Source organism: Aythya ferina (assembly GCF_964211825.1).
Source record: "Aythya ferina genome assembly, chromosome: 27".
NCBI classification, from domain to species: domain Eukaryota; kingdom Metazoa; phylum Chordata; class Aves; order Anseriformes; family Anatidae; genus Aythya; species Aythya ferina.
In genome coordinates, this window is record NC_140310.1 from 5774990 (window position 1) to 5792904 (window position 17915).

The window sequence follows — 17915 nt, forward strand, 5'->3', positions numbered from 1 at the left end:
TTTTTTTTTTTTTTTTTTCTAAAATTGTACCTGTTGGCCTTTCACATCTGTTGTGATATTGGCAGAAGTCCGGACGGATGAGTAAATCTTTTCTTAAACTGTGTCCGTGTCATGGTTGGCGGCGCTGGGTGTTGGGGGCCCGGGAGGGAGCGGACGGGGCCTGTGGGGGGGGGGCCGGGCCGGGAGCCGCCGCCGCCATCTCGCGGCTGTGGCGGGGCCGCCCGGGGCCGGGCCGCGCGTGCGCTCGGGGCCGCGCTGGGATGGCGGCGGCGGGCGGCGAGGAGCCGGGCCCTGAGGCGGCCGGTGGCGGCGAGGAGCTGGAGCTCACCCCGGCACAGCTCATCCGCAGCCTGGAGCAGGTAGCGGGGCCGGGGGGCGAGCCCCGGGGCTGGGGGGGGTCCCGTTATGGCCGTTTTTTGGGGCGCGGGGCGGGCGTGGTGCCGCCGCCGCCGCTCACCGCCTGCGTCCCGCAGGCCTGGCTGAATGAGAAGTTCGCCCCGGAGCTGCTGGAGAGCAAGGCCGAGATCGTGGAGTGCGTGGTGGAGCAGCTGGACCACATGGTAGGGCCGGCAAACGGGGCCCGGCACCCCCTGGGGGCGCCCCGGCTCCGTGCCCCCGGCTGGGGGCTGCAGGGGGGCAGCGCTTTGGGGCACCGGAGGGAGCCGCGGGCGGGGTTGGTGCCCCTGTGTGCAGGAAGACCTCACGCGCTGTGCCTTGCTTGGTATTTGAAGCTTTTGAGTTTTGTTTTTTTCTTTAAGGAGTCAAACCTGAAACGGGCAAAGGCAGGAGACTTAAAGGTCAGCGTGCACCGCATGGAGATCGAAAGGATCCGCTACGTGCTCAGCAGCTACCTGCGATGTAGGCTTGTGAAGGTAACGCCTTGTGCAGAGGGGATAGGAAAGGGTAACTTCAGGGGCGATTCTCATCCATAAAACCCCACCTGCTGCAGTGAGACACTTCTTTAAAGCTCACTCTCTTTCATCCTGGGTGCAACCCAAAACGTTTCGTTCCTTGGGCTTGCTTCTCTGTTGTGGTGAAGGAGAATCCCAGCGTTGCTGTGGTGTTCCATCACTGCATCTAAGCCCGGGACGGCACAATTAAATGTTTGTGTGTTCTGCCTGGGTCCTGCCATGTACACACATGCCTGTGCAGCGTGGAGACCCCAGCTGACCGTGTTGTCAATTCAGAAGCAGGTCTTTGGTCAGGTTTGTCTGCTGTTCAGGAGCAGGTGACCTGTAGGGGAAGCATCTGAAGGGTGGGGATTGTAGTCACCCAGCTTCTAGGCGATCTGTGTCTTATTCTTTGTGACTTTTCTTTCAATACCAGATAGAGAAGTTTTTTCCCCATGTCCTGGAGAAGGAGAAGTCTCGAGCTGAAGGGGAGCCTTCTATTCTATCCCCAGAAGAATTTGCCTTTGCTAAAGAGTGAGTAGGTTTTGGATGCATCTCCCTCCCTTTGCACGGGTTACAGTACTCATCCTTGTGTTTCGCTGAGCAGTTTTGCAGAGTGCTAGCTTTAGGCAGGGTTGCAGTAAAGTTCAGTTTTACCAGTAGCTTTCCTTATGGGCATGGAAAGAGCTGAAATGAAATAATTCTGAGTCCGCACTGTGTTTGGCATCTGAGCCAGTTACTGTCAGCCAGTTGCTAGCAATCACAGGACCAGGAGATGTCACCTCTTGGCATTTTTGAATCAGTGCTCTCTAGGCAAATTTGCATTTGACTTAATCAACAGATGTTCTGATGTTTGTTTGTTTGTTTTTTTTTCTAGGTACATGGCAAACACAGAGACTTACCTAAAAAATGTCGCCCTAAAGCACATGCCACCCAACCTGCAGAAAGTGTCCCTCTTAAAATCAGGTGAGTACAGCCAGACTCTAGGATAGTCCCAGCAAATCATAGCAAAAGAGGTGTGGAGAAAGCTCTGGGGAGCATGCAGTATTAAGAACTACTTTTTTAGCTGGTGCTCAGTAGAAACAAACACTGTTTGGTGACAGTATCCTCATGTTGCTCTGCTGTGTAGTACATGGCTTAATGCTGCTGTCCCTTCATGCTTCTCTCAGAGCATGTGCTGACCACTGCAATCCAGTGTTGTCTTAAATGGAAGCAGTGCGCCTTACCCCTGGTCAGCACTGTCTAGCGTTCCCTTCATTGGCCTTGTGCTTGTTGTCCCCATTGCCTCTTTCTGAGCTGAGCATCCTGCAGAGGAACACGAGTGAGTGCTGAGTCTGTGCTCTGAACCCACTGTTTCCACAGTCCCAAAGCCCAACCTGGATTCCTTCGTCTTCTTGAGGGTGCTGGAGAGGCAGGAGAACATCCTGGTCGAGCCGGAGACTGATGAGCAGAGGTAGGGGGTCCTCCCGCAGGCACTGTGGGCAGGATTCCAAACGCAGTGAGTGAGGAGCAGTAGCTTAACGCCACGCCTGCCTCTTGCAGGGAGTACACCATCGATCTGGAGGAGGGCTCGCAACACCTGATCCGCTACAAGACCATCGCCCCTCTGGTGGCCTCGGGAGCGGTGCAGCTCATCTGAGTGGTGCTGGGAGCCGAGCCAGGTAGGTGCTGAGCCAGGGCCGGCAGGTGGCGCCGGGACGGCGCGGTGGGGCCGTGGTTTGGGAGCAGCCAAGTAGACCAGCAAGACGTCTTCCCTCTACAAACCCAGAGGGGCTCGTTGTCCCCACAGTTAATCAAACTCTTAATTGCTTACAGTACACCCGGGCTCCTTTTGCCTAGAGCTGCTGAGCAAGGGTGGTCTGTGTCAGCACTCCTTCCAATGAGGCTTTGGCGGAGCCTTGCCATGATCACTTTTGAGTCCCAAGGGAGGGACGAGTGTAGGTGCTGTCTTTCCAGATTTCGGGCTGGTCTGACAGCAGATGTGGACAGAACACATCTGTCCTCAAAGGTAAATAATGCCTTTGTAAATCCCAGGATGCCCTTTGTTTTAAACTCACACCATAAAACCTCTGTGTGTTCATCCGTGCCCCAGTTTAGCACTGTTCTTTGAATTTAGGCTATCAGGTGGGAACTGCCTGACCAAATGGTGTGGTAACCAGTTGTGTAAACTCCACCTTCCCCCATCGGCTTTGATCTTTTCACAGGGTCTGTGCAACCCTGGGTGTTGTGCAAGTGCCCGATTGCTCTGAGGTGAAGTGGGGGGAATACTTCTGCACCACCTTTGCCACATGATCCCTTGAGCAAAAGAACACCACACGTGAAGGTATTTGCTGGCAGAGCAAATCTTGATTATCGCACGGCGAGCAGAAAGGATTGGGAACAAGTTAAGGATAAAACTGAAGCTCAGGCAGAGCAAACAGAATGTCACGGGCAGGCAGGGGACAGCCACAGGATCATGTGAGGGGTGCTTAGCATTAGCTTGTTATCTGCAGTGGGAAGGGAGGTTACAGAGTTTACAGACTGTTTTCATGTGGTCTTCTTGAAAATACTGGCTGGGAGACACTGACGAACTTAGGAATTCGGTGAGTCTTCTCTGAAGGATAGTTCTGAAGGCCAAACAGCAAGTCTGTCCTTCCTTGGAAAGTCCCATGCAGCTTGTGTCCCAGGGTGGACACTCGTCCACAAGCCCCCTTCTGACGTGGTTGATTACACTGATTTATCCAGGCATTTTGGTAACAATAGCACTATTCTCTTAAAATACCCACCCTTGCCATTACAGGTATCTGAGATTTGCCTGCAGAGTAGGCCTGGATTTGGAAGGAGTGTCTACAGGAGCCTTGGGCTTTTGTCTTTTCTCTGAGATTGCGAATGGTGCAATCCTGATGGAAGCTCTGGAAATACCAGGCAGTCATTGAACACTTGTCACAGAGCTCTTTAACCAGAGCAACTGGTTCATGCTCACAGGGTCTCGATGCTGCCTGTGTACAATTTTGCTCCATTCACTGTTTTGCTACGTGCACAGGCTTTGCTCGAAGCCAGCACCGAAGTAGCTCCTGCGCCGAAGACTGAAGTGCTGCTGTTTCACCTCTTGAAATCCTTGTCGATCAAGTCCAGCAAGGGGGGATGAGAGGCCTTCCTGCTTTTCTGGCCTTTTCTGACCTCCTCCTTTGGGCCAACAGACTTCAGGGAGATTACACCGCTGTTAGTTAATCCTCAAGCTCAAGGCTGCCTTTCTCAGTGAACTTCAGGACAAGTAAGGCCCTTGGTACAGGACAGTCTGCACGACCAGCAGCTGAGCACTGGAAGAACTGAAGGATTCTGTAAGCTTGTGGTGCTGTTGTGTTCAGAAGGATTCTGCAGCACAAGTCTGGTGGAGCTTTCCCAAGCAGTCTCTTGTTGCAGGGTGAGAACAGAAGCAGTCTTGGTTTTGCCTCACCAGCTATGCGTTGTGTGTTCATGTTGCTTCCTCTAAGGCTAGCACTCTGTATCTGAGTTCTGCAGCAGAGCATTCAGCTCCCTGTGCAGGGAGGTGTGGATCTCTAGAACCAGGTGCTGCAGAGTTACACGGCAGAGGGCATGTTCTGCCAGGATGCCTCATTTGAGAACAGTGGTGATCAGTTTCACTAAAATGGAGTCACTGTAACGATGGGGTCAGGTGAAAGCAGCTTTCTGCTGTGTGCACTCTGAATCTGAAGAGTCTCCCTCCAGAAAGTGTGGAGTTCTGCTGCAGCTGCTGTCTGCATTTGTGAGGGTAGAAGCTGTCAAGCTGCCTTCTGCTGAAACAGCTGCTGGGGAAGGGGAGTTGAGCAATTCCTTGGTGCTGGTCACACAGAGCAAAAACTCCTCCTGCCCTGCTGACCCTTGCATGCCTCTCCTAGTCCCCTGCTACGCAGCCCAGTGCCTGCCAAGTGCATGAGCAGACTGTGGCTCATTTTCCTTCAGCTCGGGGCCTTCCCTGCATCGTGCTCTGTGGGGAACAGGCTGGTGCTCCTCTGACACTGCCCTTTCTCTGCCAGGCAGGGTGTGACACAGTGCATCTTGTAGTGTGAGTGGCTTTGCATGTGTGCTTTATAGTGTTTCTAATGAATCCATTTAGGTAAAGAAGATTCTTTTAAGTACAGGCGTTAAGAGGAAGCTGGGTTTAATCCTTAGGAATCAGTGGCGCATACCTCTGCGCAGCCCCCAGGAAAGGGCTTTGGATTGCACCCTGTCTGTTCCTACAGCCCAGGCAGCTTCACAGAGGTGACCGAGATCCCGTTCAAAGTCATTGTTAATCTGCTGCTGCAAAACGTGCTCGGGAAGAGCTGCTTGGAGAACGTCTAGTGGCCTGTCTGGCAGACTTTCTCCTTGGCCCTATTAAGTTTGACTGAACAGTTGTCCGGGCAGCACGTGGCTGCAGCAGTGTGAGTGAAAGGGGCCCCTGCCCTCTTCTAGCAGCCAAATCTCAACCAGAGCTGATTTTTCCTAGAGTGCCTGCAGCACAGCTCCTTTCTGGAGTGTGAAAGCTGGTACGTGGCAGCATCGTCACAGGCTGTGCAGGATTTTTGAACATGGCTCATAGGTTGGGATCAGTCAGGCTAACAGGTTAAGTTTAGGCCCACCTGAAAGTGCTGCTGTCTGCTCACTGTGTCCTTCCGTAAACAAGTACCTGGACACTTCTGGGACTGGATGCTGTCTCAGCGCAACACAGTGCTTCTGTTTCCTCATCCGTGTTGGGGGAAGGGGAAACATCTGCAACCTTGTCGATGAAGAGGTGCTTTTGGCTTGTACTTCTAGATGGAGAAAAAGACTTGGTGGTCAGTCCACCTTAGTCTGTGCCTGTGATGAGAATGCACTGAGAGGGAACAGCTGCTCCACGGTCCGCTGCTGGGCTGAAATATAGCCCCTGTTCTCTGTTCCTTCCAGGGTGCAGGTAGCTTGGTTTACTGGGTGATTAGCTTTCAATGCAAAGTAGGTGGGTGGTGGAAGAGGTCACAGAGAGGGCACTGGTGGTGAGCTGTGATTTCCCAGCTTGAGCCGGATCTACTCTCCCGAGTGCAAGAGAAAGGTGGAGCGATTGCTTTCATTAGCAGGAAGCCTCTTGCATGGCCGTGTCAACTTCCCCAGGTCACTGAAGTCGAATACGCGCTGTCAGTCTGAGAGGATGTGATGAAAGGATGGTTCTCAGGAAGAAACTGCTGGGAACTGACTCACTGCCTGCAGTGTGTGTGCTTACCTATGCGATCGAATGCAATCCTCTGGTATGCAGCCCAGCACAGCTGTGTGCAGGGTGGCCGTCTTCCCCGGGGCCCCAGCCTCGTGAAGAACCCATCCCTGGCACTTCGGTGAGCTTTCTCTGTTCGCTGTGGCTGTAGGTTGCTGTGCTGTTTGACAGAGTCTTTCCTAGAATTGAGAGGTGCCTGTATTAGAACTGATAGCAAGGGGGCTGTTCCTCTGAAAGCCGTCGAGAAAAAAAACAAAAGGTGATTGTTTCTTTTTTCTAGGGTATCTGCAGGAAAATGATCTCACTAGCATGTAATTCAGCAAGGATGATCGTTCTTTAGTAAGTAGGAATAAATGCCTACAAAAAGTCACAGTGGGAAACAGCTGGAACTTCTGCAGGGAACGTTTTGAGTGTTGAAAGGTTCAGAAGCAGACAAATTAGAAGACCATGAGGAAGAACCATTAGTTCCAGGGAAGAGGGGTTCGTTCACTGGCATGACCCTGGGAAGACGTTGCCTGGGTTTGTAACTTGGGCGGTTGCAGCCACAGTTAGCCATTGCAGGCATGAGTACAACATGGCCTGTCCTCCTTCTGACCTCTGCGGAAGGATGTGACCCTGCTTGTGTCCGAGGCCAGCCTCAGAAACAAGGAGCACTGCTTCCAGGGACGGCCTGAGCCCTGCTGCCAGCCAGGGCTTCAGCTCAAGGCTTCTGGCTCAGCATGGCAGGCGTGTGCTGACAGCAGGGCTCTCTGGCCTAGGCATGGGCTTAACAGGCCCATCAGATGAATCCGTCCTGATGCTGGCCGGGTTGGGGAGCTGGTACCAGCAAGGAATTAACACCACACGGCTCCTGCAGGCCCAGCCGGACAAGTGCATCTGGCTCCTGGTTATCCGCAAAGGGCTCTGCCGTGCTCCTCCCCAGGCAGGAGTGTCTGACCCGCAGTGACCTCAGTGCCACACGTCCTTCCAGGGGAGCACTCAGCTTTGGCTCCGGCTGTTTGCTGATGTTTTTGCTGACCGAGGCCAGGGCTGAGCTGCAGATTCCTGCCAGCCACGCACAGAGTTCAGGCTCACTTCTGCTCATCCAGGGAGAGACATCTTGCACCGTGCTGAAGACGTTCAGGCAGTGGCGGTGAGAAGCCGTGTATAAATATTGATAGATGGGTTGTGTCATGAGCTGATCAAGATCTGTGCTGTCAGCAGGAAAAATCAGGTCTGCTTAACCTAAATGGCTAGACAGCTCCGGGGCGATTAGCAGGTAGCGCAGGGCAGGGGTGATCTGATTTAGGTGACAGTCCTTTCTGTCAGGGAGTCACATGTGAGCTGAGCAGTGAGGGCGGCTCTGAATGCGAGTGGCAGGCACCCCACGGCACCTTTAACAGGGCGAGGAAGCAGGGGCAGGAAGCTGCCGCGCTGGGGGCGTTCTGGTCCGGGGCACTCGGCTTCCCTGTGACCGGGAAAGCCCCGGCAACGGCTGCCCTAAAGCCCCCTGGAAAGAGAGGGGCAGGCGGCAGTGGGAGGGGAGGGCAGCGCTGCTCGGGCCGCGGCTGCCCCGGGCGGTGCCGTTCCGGGACCGTTCCCCCGGGGCCCCGCCGTGCTCGGGGGCTGGGGGCGGCCGGGCTCGGCCCGCGGGTCCGGGTGTGGGGGGGCGGGGCCTCGCCGGCCCCGAGCCGCCATTGGTCGCTCGCGGGCGCGTCCCCGGCGCCGATTGGCTGCCGCGCGGCGTCCCGGCGGCGGGCGCTCCCACGGCCCCATTCATCGCGCGGCGCCGGCGGCGGAGGGAGCGGCGGGGCCGGGGCGCGATGAGCTGCGGAGAGTGAGCGCGGGGGGGCGGGAGGGAGGGAGCGGGACCGGGACCGGGACCGGGACCGGGAGCGGGCCGGGGCCCTGCCGCCCGGCAGCCGGGGCTCACCGCCTGCCCCTTCTTCACCTCCAGGCTTTTCCAGGTGTACAGCCCGCGGGCCGTCGCCCCCCCAGCCATGCCCGTGGACCTGGCCGTGCGGCTCTGCCTGGGCCACTCGCCCCCCATCCGCAAGCTGCTGACCTCCTACGAGGAGCTGCGGGGCAGTCGGGCGCGCAAACCCCTCCGCTCCTGTCTCAACCAGAAGCCGAGCGCAGAGCACGAGCCTGAGCGGCGAGATAGCGCCAAGAGCTCTAAGAGCCAGAAGAAGAAGAGGGTTGTGTTTGCCGATATGAAAGGGCTCTCGCTGACAGCCATCCGTTTCTTTTCAAAGATCGAGGAGGACCTCTGTGATTTGCAGCACACCCTGTCAGACCTCGCTTGCTTCCGACCCAGGCTGCGGGACTCACGCCCAGAAGTTTGCAGGTATGTGCTGGACTTCCCACAGCCCTCTTCAGACTATGCAGCTTTCCGCAGCCGCCTGCACAGCAACCTGGTCTGCCTGGAGAGCTGCCTGATCCAGGACCGTGCCCTGTCAGGGACAGTGAAGGTCAGAAACATCGAATATGAGAAGAAAGTCACAGTCCGCATCACTTTTGATGGCTGGAAGAGCTTTCGAGACATCTGCTGCCAGTACATGCACAGCACGTATGGCTCGGCTGACACAGACACCTTCTCCTTTGAGCTCTCGCTGCCTAAGTCCTCCAGCTCCCGCAGGGCCACGGAGTTCTGCATCTCCTTTCAGTGTGGGCAGAAGACCCACTGGGACAACAACCACGGGAGGAACTACAGGATCTGCCACGTGGGCACGATCCGCCCTCCTTCCCATGCCGTGAAGAGTGCCAACGGGGCCCGGGAGCATCTTGGCACCTCCCGGGCTGCCGCCCTTGTCCTTTCTCACCTGCAGCCCTGGCGGCGCTCGGAGCCTCGCGCCCCGTACTGGTAGGGGAGCAGCGGGGGGACAGGCGGAGCTCCGTCCCTTCCCGTCCCCGTCCCTGCCGTGGTGCGGGGCTCACCGGGGGGGGCCGGCAGCGGCAGGGGCCGCTTTGCTCGCTCCTCCGCGGGACCTTCAGAGCCGGCCCTGCCGCAGCGCCCGGGGGGCGCCTCCCGGCGGTCCCAGAAGGCGGCGCCGCCGCGAGAGGCGTGGACAGCGGGGACGGACGGGCCGCCGGGGGGGGCCGGGCTGCCGCCCCAGGGCCTTACCGGGGGGGTTCGCGGCGCGGCCGGGCTGTGACGGGCTCAATAAAGGCGGCGGGGGCTGGAGCGGCTGCGGCTCTGCGGCGGGGCGGGGGGGGGGCGGGGCGGGCCCGGCGGCGTGCGCGGCCCCGCGGTGGCGTCATCGCGCGGGGCGGGGGCGCGCACGGCACGTGGCGGGGGCGGGGCCGGGCCCGGCGGCGGCGGCGGGGGCGGCAGGTGGGTGCCCAGCGGGGCTGGGGGGGGAGGAGGGGGAGCTCGGTTCGGGTCCGTTGGGTTCGGTTCGGGCCCGGTCCCGCTGCGGGCGGGGCGGGGTGGGGCGGTAGCGCGGGGCCCGGCCGGGCCGCGGGCCGTTGTGACCGTTAACCGGCAGCAGCGCGGCCTCCCCGCCCGCTGCCGGCCGCGCCGCAGCGCCCCCGCGTGTGGGGAGGGGAGGGGAGGGGAGGCCCGGCCCAGCTCCCGGCCCCGGTAAGGGTTAGGGGTAAGGCGCCGTCCGCCCCGGCTCCGTGCGGGGTGGGCCCGGAGGCCGCGGCCAAACGGGGGGCGGCGGCGGCGGCGCGGGGCGGGGCTGCCCGGCCCGGGGAGCCGCCGGTGCGGTGCGGTACGGTACGGTACGGGCACCGCGTGCCTGGGGCCGGGGCGGGGCTGCTCCGTTCCCCGGGGGAGCACAGGGGCCGCCCGGCCCCTGCCCGGCCCCTGCGCTTCCCAAGTGCCCGTCCTCGGGCCCAGGCCCGTGCCCTCCGGTGGCAGGCGAGGGCAGCATCCCCCGGGCGTTCTCCCCTGAGCTCTTCCCAGCAGCCGGCGTTGGCCTCCCGCGTGCCCGCTGCGCCAGGGGCATCGCCTCCCGAGAGCCCTGCTGTCGGGTGTTGACCTTTGCCTGGTCCCCGTGCCCCAGCGCGTTCCGCTGTGGCTAATCATCCGCAGTAATTCTTGCCTTGGGCTAAGTTCCTGCCGTGAACTGTCCGTGAGGCAGCAGGGGGGGAGCCGCGCCCCAGGAACCTGTGTACGGGAGCAGAGGAAGTGATTCCTGCCCAGGAAGCTGGGGCCCGGCTGGCTCCCTGCTCTGGGATTCCTGCGACATGAGAGGGGCGGTAAGGTCGCTGGCGCTCCGGGGAATCCTCTGTCACTCCATTGGCTCCTTTCCTGTATTTGGGAGCTGCTTACGGAGCCTGCTGACATCCTGTGCTCTGAGGGTGGTTCTAGCAGCTGCTCAGGCTGAGCTTTGGATGGGAGGAAGGTGCAGCATACACATCTGTAGCGGTGCCAGGCAGTAGCTGGAGTGGCGGCCTGAGTCCGCTGTGCCCGAGGAGCTGCTCGGGGTGATGTGTCCTCAGCCTGAGCACTGCCTCTGACAGCTCAGAGCCCGCTGTGCCTGGCCTCCTGCCACCCTCTCCATGTTGACGTCTCTCGGAGTTGTGCGGCTTGCCTGACTTCGGTTTCTCTTTCCTCTGCTAGTGCTGGTGACATGCGAGTGCCTGGTCTGCCAAGAAGCCAACTCACTCTTTGAAGAGTTTTCCAGGGACACGAGCTTCATTTGAGTGTGTTACGACCCTTCAGTGTGAGTGGATGCGCAGGGCCTGTGGAATTAAACTTGTTACAGGCGTCATGCTAGGGTCTGTGCCAGTGTCTGCGTCCTCGTGGAAAGAACAGCAATAGCTCCACGCTCAGTAGGCGCCTGCAAGTGCCACCTCCCTCGATCTCCTCCAATGCAGACTCAGGGATGGACTCCACCTTGTCCCCGTGAGGAGATACTGTATGCTCTCGGCAGCCAGAGGGGAATTCTACTGCTGGCGTCTTCACAAGCTGCCTCACAGCGGAACTTGCTCAGCGGCACCTTGGGAGATCCGTTCACACAGCTTCACGCCAGTACTTGCTGCAGACCCATGGAGGAACTTGCTCGCATGCTACATCTCCTTTGAGCTCCTCAGCCTGCGCTGTTTGAACTCACCGGGGCTCCTGGCAGTCTGTTTGCTTGTTTTCCCAACCGCGCTCCCTGATCCTGTTGCATTCCCTCTCTTGTAGAGCCCAAAAAAGATGTGAACTTTGGAATGGGGTCTGTGAGCAGCTGCGGACTCGGTACATGTGTAAGACTTTTGCTGAATAATAGCAGGACTGGTTAACTGCTGTGGGCAGCCTTTCTGCCTGGCTGTGGGGGCGCAGGGCACCAGCCTTGCTTAGGCCCTTCACCATGTTCCTCCTGCTCCCCTTTGACAGCCTGGTCGTTAATCTCTTGGGGATTTCCATAACTGTCCTCTTCACTCTGCTTCTGGTTTTCATCATTGTGCCAGCAATTTTTGGAGTCTCCTTTGGCATCCGCAAGATTTACATGAAAACATTATTAAAGATTTTTCAGGTAAGTCATGTTCTCAACATTTTGAGTGTTGGAGAGCAATTACAGGGGTCTCGTCAAGCACAGTTGTGCTGGGAGGAGAGGCTTTTGCCCCTCAGCAGAACACTGAAGGTGGCTGGGGCGGGAGGTTGGTTTGCTGGTGACGCGCTGCTGCCAGCTGACCCGCAGGAGTCATCTCAGCCAAACACAATTTATTGGACTAATGATCACGGGCTGGTCTTTTTTTTCCTGTAATTAAGCCACGAAGTCTTCAGACAAGTAGTAGGGCAGGACAGCGCAGGCAGTCGGTATGCAGATAGTGCCGCCGTCCTGTGCAGCTGCAGATGTGCTGGGAGGAGGCGTGTGCTCGGAGGGGTTAACGTCCCAGACGAGGCTGGGTGCTGCTGCAGTTTGATGTGGAAGGAAGCCAAAAGGGGTGTAGGGCATGGTGGGGAGGGACGGGGCTGCAGGCAGTGGGCTGCTTATCTCTGGTACGTTTGGATGAAGCAAAAGCAGGCAGCGAGGCGGGACTTTGTGTGCTGTGAACCCTGAGCAGTCTGCAGCCAGAACCCAGAACTTTCAAGACCTTTCTGTCCTGGGGCGCCACCTGCTTATCTGCCGAGCCCAGCAGCCACATTTGTACCTGCAGCCTGAGGACACCCAGCAACCCTCACTGCCCCTCTGGACACCAAGAAGCCAAGTGGAATTTTCCAGCGTGGGGTTATGCTGTTTCCCTGCCTGCCTTTGCAGACCTATTTTCTGAGCTATCTTACCCAGAACCTCTCCTTGAATCAAGTCCCTGATGAACCCAGAATTGTTGTCAAACTCCCAATAGGTAAAACCCAAACCACCCCACGCTGCCAGCCCAGGGAAGAGGAAGAGGGTTGTCTTGTGCTTAGCAGGGAAGTTTCAGACTCTTACATGTGTAGTTCAGACCTCTGCAGTGTTTGGTGGTGCTGCTGCTGCCTGAGCAGGGCTGATTGCTCCTGGGACGATCTCTGGACTTGGGAGGGCAGCCCTGTGTGTGAGTGGGAGTCCCAGGGCGTTGTGCAGGGCTGCATTAACACAGGTGTCTGAAAGCCTGGCTTCAAACTTAGTGACTGAACTGAGAGAAAAAATACAGAAGAATTTTGGTTTATCCAAAATGGAACATTTCACTGGCCTTTTTATTATTATTATTTTATTTTCTCCTTTCCTTTCTTTAATTTAGTTCTGGAACATTTACTCTCAATGCATGTTTTGGTGTTCAATTTTGAAACTGTTTTTCTGAAAAGACTTTGAAATCTACTTCAGCTTTTATCAAAGGATCTTTGTAGTGGGAGAGAAGAGCACTCTGGCAGAACTGCCCACAGATTGATGGAAAACTCAGCAACTGGGGCTGGTCACTGGGATGTGTACGCCTGGGGAGCATTATTCACAAGAAATATTTTCCGGACTCTCAAGGCCAGTGTTGCAAACCTGGAGGCTGGGCAGCGGCAGCCACCTGCAAGCTACAGCAGAGCCTGCAGGACAGGGGCTGCAGAAAATCCTGCTGTGCCATCTCACCACTGAGCACTCTTCCATCTGCTGGTGTTCATTCTTTGCTGGGGCTCTGCTGTGCAGAATGGCACGCTCGTGTGTGCGTGTTAAGGCTTTCCTAGGTGCTGCTCACCTCCCCAGCAGTCCTCTTGCCCCACTGCAGACAAATCTCTGCTCTGGGAACTTTCTTCCCACCCCAGTTTCTGCTTCTCCCTCAGTTCGGTTGCATGTTCATGACTTTCATTCAGTTCTGTACAGAAGCCTTCTGCCTTCATCTCCTCTTTTCCCCTTACCTGTGGTCTTCCCTGAAAGCCAACTGGAAAATGGGCATTCTGAAGGGGAGCTGCAGGCTTTGACAGTCTTGATTGCCATGTGTGTCTCTTGCAGTGGGCAACACTGAGAATAGAGCGTGGTGCCAAGGAGAAGAACCATCCGTTATACAAGCCCTATGTCAATGGTAAGATCGTGCCCCGCGCGGGTATACACCAAGTTCAAATTTCTGTATGGGAGCTGTGGTAAATGTGTCTGTGAGCAGCCGAGGTAGGGTGGGAAACCCTCTCCCTGTAGGTGGAGCAGCAGGGTGGCTGTGGAGAGATCAGGTGCATGAGGCACCTAGAGCTTGCTTCATGTCTAGGTAGCTGGGAGGACTGGTTTGTTCCTGGCTGGGCTGGAGGAGGGAAGGGAAACCCTGGCTCTCATCTGTCTTTGAGCTTTGCTCAGCTGCCCGTGGCCTCTTACAGGTATCATTGCAAAAGAACCAACATCTCTGGAAGAGGAGATCAAGGAGATCCGCCGGAGTGGCAGTGGCAAAGCCCTGGACACCCCTGAGTTTGAGCTCTCAGATATCTTCTATTTCTGCCGCAAAGGCATCGAGACCATCATGGATGATGAAGTGACCAAGAGGTTTTCAGCTGAAGAGCTGGAGTCCTGGAATCTGCTCAGCAGGACCAACTACAACTTCCATTACATCAGCCTGCGCCTCACTGTTCTCTGGGGACTGGGTGTTCTCATCCGCTACTGCTTCCTGCTGCCCCTCAGGTGAGTGCTGCTGTGCAGCGTGCCCATGAGGTGGTGCTGCGGGCTGTCGCTGCTGCAGCAGGTGCAGCTGGTCCTCAAGTCCCGTGGACCCTGCTCAGCACGATCAGGAGGGACGGACAGGTGCTGTGCAGGGCCTGTGGCCTGGCTTTGCTAGCATGTGACTTCCCTCTTTCTGCAGGATAGCCCTGGCGTTTACTGGTATCAGTTTGTTGGTGACTGGCACTACAGTCGTGGGATATTTGCCAAATGGAAGGTGAGTTGGTCTTGGAGAGAAGAAGGGATGGGGCAGCTCCGTGGGCCATTTGAGACCCGATGATCCTGAATGTTTCTTGAAAGGCCTGGCTGTTCTGCCTGCTGCAGGCGAGGCGCAGAGTCCTGGCATCTGTAGCCTGTCAGGAACAGACACCCTGTAATTTTAAACAAAGGACCTAAATACAAACATTAAGGCCCTTGGCGGGTCTCTCAGCCCTGGGCTCTGAACAGAATAAAACCAGAAGAGAACAAAGACCTAAGCGTGCTTCTTGGGCATTATCAGTCAGTGGTCATAAGCTGACAGCAAACCCCAGCGGGAGATGTGTTTCTGCAGTTGGATCTCATGGCCTGAGCCAGCTGGGCCAAGTGGCACCATCACAGGGAGCTGGGGGTGATAGTCTTTGTTCTGGGCTGCAGGTGTAAAGAGTTCCTCAGCAAGCACGTCCACCTGATGTGCTACCGGATCTGCGTGCGTGCCCTCACAGCCATCATCACCTACCACGATCGGTAAGGAAGCGCTGCCTGTTGCAGACCGTCCTTCCCCTCCAGCCACTCCGTGCTGTGCCTCTTGCAGGCCTCTCTCTTCGTTCCTCTGCCCTCATCTGTGTCTTTGTTTTGCATTTAGAGAAAACAGACCCCGAAACGGAGGCATCTGCGTGGCCAATCACACATCCCCCATTGACGTGATCATCCTTGCCAGCGATGGCTACTATGCAATGGTAAGGTCTGTGCCCCAGCTCTGCCTGCTGAGGCCTGGCCAGATGTATTTTTGGAGCAGCAAGTATATTGCATGGGGCAAGTTGTGGGCAGAAAGAGGCTTTTGCACACGCAGAACTGCATGAACTCTCAGGCCCTGTGCACTGATACCCTGTTGCGTTGCTTTCCAGCGAGTTTGCCTGGAATTCAGAGCACCAAGGCATTCTGGCCACTGCTTTGCAAGGAGAGTTCTTGGCTTTGCTCTCTATGGAAGAGCAAGCTACATCCTCAGCTTGGCCACCCTGGGGCTTGCTGCATCTTTCCAGTCAGAGCCTCTCAGCCTTACCGGGACAGGGGTGGAAAGATGAACCTCAGCTTGGCTGCGAAGCTGTAGGAGCTGCCTTGGCCTTCAAGCGTGCCCAGGTCTTGTAACTTGTGTCTTCTCGTGCTGTTCAGGTGGGTCAAATCCACGGCGGGCTGATGGGTGTGATACAGAGAGCCATGGTGAAGGCTTGCCCCCACGTCTGGTTTGAACGCTCAGAGGTCAAAGACCGTCACCTCGTCGCCAAAAGGTGTGACAGTTGCTAGCTGCAGGGAGAGGTCTGGAGGCTGGGAAAGACAGGGGGCTGCCCCCTTCCCTTGGGTGAGGACACTGCCTCTCCTCGTGGGTGTTGGGAGAGTGTGGCAGTGTCACTGGCATCCAGATAGTCCTCGGTGACTGAAGGATAAGTGCTGTGTGCTGTGTGGGTTGCTAGGATAGCCCCGGTGCCGTGTGCTAATTGGTGACGCTCTTCTGTTTAGGCTTACAGAGCACGTCCAGGACAAGAGCAAACTGCCTATTCTTATCTTTCCAGAAGGTGAGTCGTGGAGTGAGGCCAGAGGAGCCCCTGGTGGAGAGGGTGTGCTGGGACAGCACCCTCTTTATGTGACTTCCTTGCTTGTGCAGCCAAGGGCCTTGAGAGCCTTCAGTGAGGCAAAAGGAGCATTATAATTTTAGAACTAACTGAGCCAGGAATGCAGAAGTCATATATGATGTCTTAGTGATGCTGCACCTCCTGTGCACCCAGAGAGCGGGGTTTGGAGTGAGTGTTAGGGGTCAGCTGCTGGATGCCTGTAGATGTATAGCTTAGACCCTTGAACTGACTTGCAAGGGGAAGTTGAGAAGATTGTGCTTGCCTTTAACAGGAACCTGCATCAACAACACGTCTGTGATGATGTTCAAAAAGGGGAGCTTTGAAATTGGAGCCACAGTTTACCCTGTAGCCATCAAGGTATGAGAAAGCAAACATTCTTACAGCAGAAGTAGCCCTCTGCATGAGAGCTGAGTCGTAGTGGCTCAGTCTTGGCACTGATGGGTCAGCAGCCTGGTCTGAGGGCGTGGGGACACTGAGGTTACTTCATGTGGTGCGCTGGGGAGGGCTGCCCTACAGCTGGGCTTTGGGGAGAACTCGGAGCCTCAGGGAGGGCGCATCCTCTGCCTGACTTTCATGAACTCTTCTGCCTCTGTAGTACGATCCACAGTTTGGAGATGCCTTTTGGAACAGCAGCAAGTACGGCATGGTAACCTACCTCCTCAGGATGATGACCAGCTGGGCCATTGTCTGCAGTGTCTGGTACTTGCCCCCGATGACCAGGCAGGTAAGTAAGCTGAGCCTGCCCTACCCGATCCACTGCAGGGCTGCCCTTTTCTTCTGCTGCATGATGTCATTTTCCCACAGCCTGAAGAGGACGCTGTCCAGTTTGCCAATCGAGTGAAGTCAGCCATTGCCAGGCAGGGAGGCCTTGTGGATCTGCTCTGGTGAGTCCAGGCAGGCTTTTCTCTTCCTGGTGCTAGGGTTCCTTGCTCCTGGGTCCTGGTAAGTGTGTGTGGGCTGCAGAGCTAAGTTCATTTCTTGCATTGGGCAGATTAGGCCTATGGAGAAATGGAGATAAGTCTCCAAAACTGCTGCTCTGTAGTCAGGACTCAAATCTTTCCTTCTGTGCGTGCTGGGCACCAGAGCTTCATTCTGTGATTCTGGCTTGCACTTAGATACCCTTGTTCTTCTTGATGCTGCTAGCAAAACAGGTGGATCTTGAGAACCTCTCTTGTCAGGCACTAAGATCGTCAGAGCCTCGGAGGTGGAGGGCCTCTGCAGGCGCTGTGCTGTGCTGGTATCAGAGCACCTCACACTGACAGAGCTGCCATGTAGAGCCCTGTGCAGGGCCATGGGTGCCACTCCTGGCAAAGCAAGGTGTGAAAGAAACTCCCCTTGGGGACAGTCAGCCTGCAGTGTGTCTTGGCAGCCCGAGGTGCAAGTGCAGCTGTCCGGCCGGTGTGGGACCTGCTGCTCTGAGAAGCCCCAATGGAGGTGTCAGTGCACACCTGTAGCTCCACTGAGCATATGACTCTCTTCACAGGGATGGAGGTCTGAAGAGGGAGAAGGTGAAAGATACGTTCAAGGAGGAACAACAGAAACTCTACAGCAAAATGATTGTAGGCAACCATGAAGACCGGAGCCGCTCCTGAGCCCTCTGCCTCCAGCACTGATACTGGGCCCGGTCAGAGCCCTCTGCCTCCAGCACGAGCCAGGGCTTGTCTGAAGCAGCTCTGTGTGTTTGGACTTTGGCTGCTCCAGAGCTGCTTGGACTTGCTTGTTAATTCTCTGGCTTTTTCCCGGGGGCACTGTTACTGCCCAGAGTCTTCTCGCCCTGGGCAGCTCTTGGCAAAGATGCCTTCTTGTTACTGTTACAGTGAAGCCCCTTGCAGGGGCAATATTAAATGAAACACTTCTGGTGTCATATGCTTCCATGTGGTGTTCACAGGCTCGGGGGAGGGCTGGTGTGTTGATGTGCATGTGTGTCAGTCACAAGTCTCCCACAGCACAGAAGCTGGTGAGCTGCACTGAGATTAGCTGC

General features: G+C 56.7%; 2 protein-coding genes and 1 pseudogene across 5 annotated transcripts; all 3 read left to right on the forward strand.

The window, feature by feature from the left end:
- The first annotated feature begins 216 nt into the window (after positions 1 to 216).
- Positions 217 to 8266, forward strand: GINS4 (GINS complex subunit 4). Of its 2 annotated transcripts, none has more exons than XM_084499583.1 (8): positions 217 to 359; positions 474 to 560; positions 759 to 872; positions 1327 to 1424; positions 1768 to 1856; positions 2253 to 2343; positions 2433 to 2551; positions 8030 to 8266. In XM_084499583.1, exons 1-7 carry the CDS (start codon positions 261 to 263, stop codon positions 2527 to 2529), a joined length of 675 nt encoding a protein of 224 aa, XP_084355709.1. In that variant the 5' UTR covers positions 217 to 260; the 3' UTR covers positions 2530 to 2551; positions 8030 to 8266. The 2 variants fall into 2 exon arrangements, with proteins under 2 accessions (XP_084355709.1, XP_084355710.1); XM_084499584.1 differs by having other exon boundaries at positions 8040 to 8266.
- LOC311424432 (protein phosphatase 1 regulatory subunit 3C-B pseudogene) lies at positions 8073 to 9256 on the forward strand (annotated as a pseudogene). The gene has a single exon. The product of its transcript is annotated as a protein phosphatase 1 regulatory subunit 3C-B pseudogene (transcript).
- Positions 9257 to 9358: 102 nt separating this feature from the next.
- GPAT4 (glycerol-3-phosphate acyltransferase 4) lies at positions 9359 to 17798 on the forward strand. Of its 2 annotated transcripts, none has more exons than XM_084499582.1 (13): positions 9359 to 9406; positions 10643 to 11540; positions 13422 to 13491; positions 13775 to 14072; positions 14251 to 14325; positions 14742 to 14831; positions 14950 to 15043; positions 15477 to 15592; positions 15822 to 15877; positions 16206 to 16291; positions 16530 to 16658; positions 16739 to 16818; positions 17418 to 17798. In XM_084499582.1, the coding sequence occupies exons 2-13, from the start codon at positions 11376 to 11378 to the stop codon at positions 17524 to 17526; spliced, it is 1368 nt and encodes a 455-aa protein (XP_084355708.1). In that variant the 5' UTR covers positions 9359 to 9406; positions 10643 to 11375; the 3' UTR covers positions 17527 to 17798. The 2 variants fall into 2 exon arrangements, with proteins under 2 accessions (XP_084355708.1, XP_084355707.1); XM_084499581.1 differs by lacking the exon at positions 9359 to 9406 and adding an exon at positions 10110 to 10278.
- The last annotated feature ends 117 nt before the right edge of the window (positions 17799 to 17915 follow it).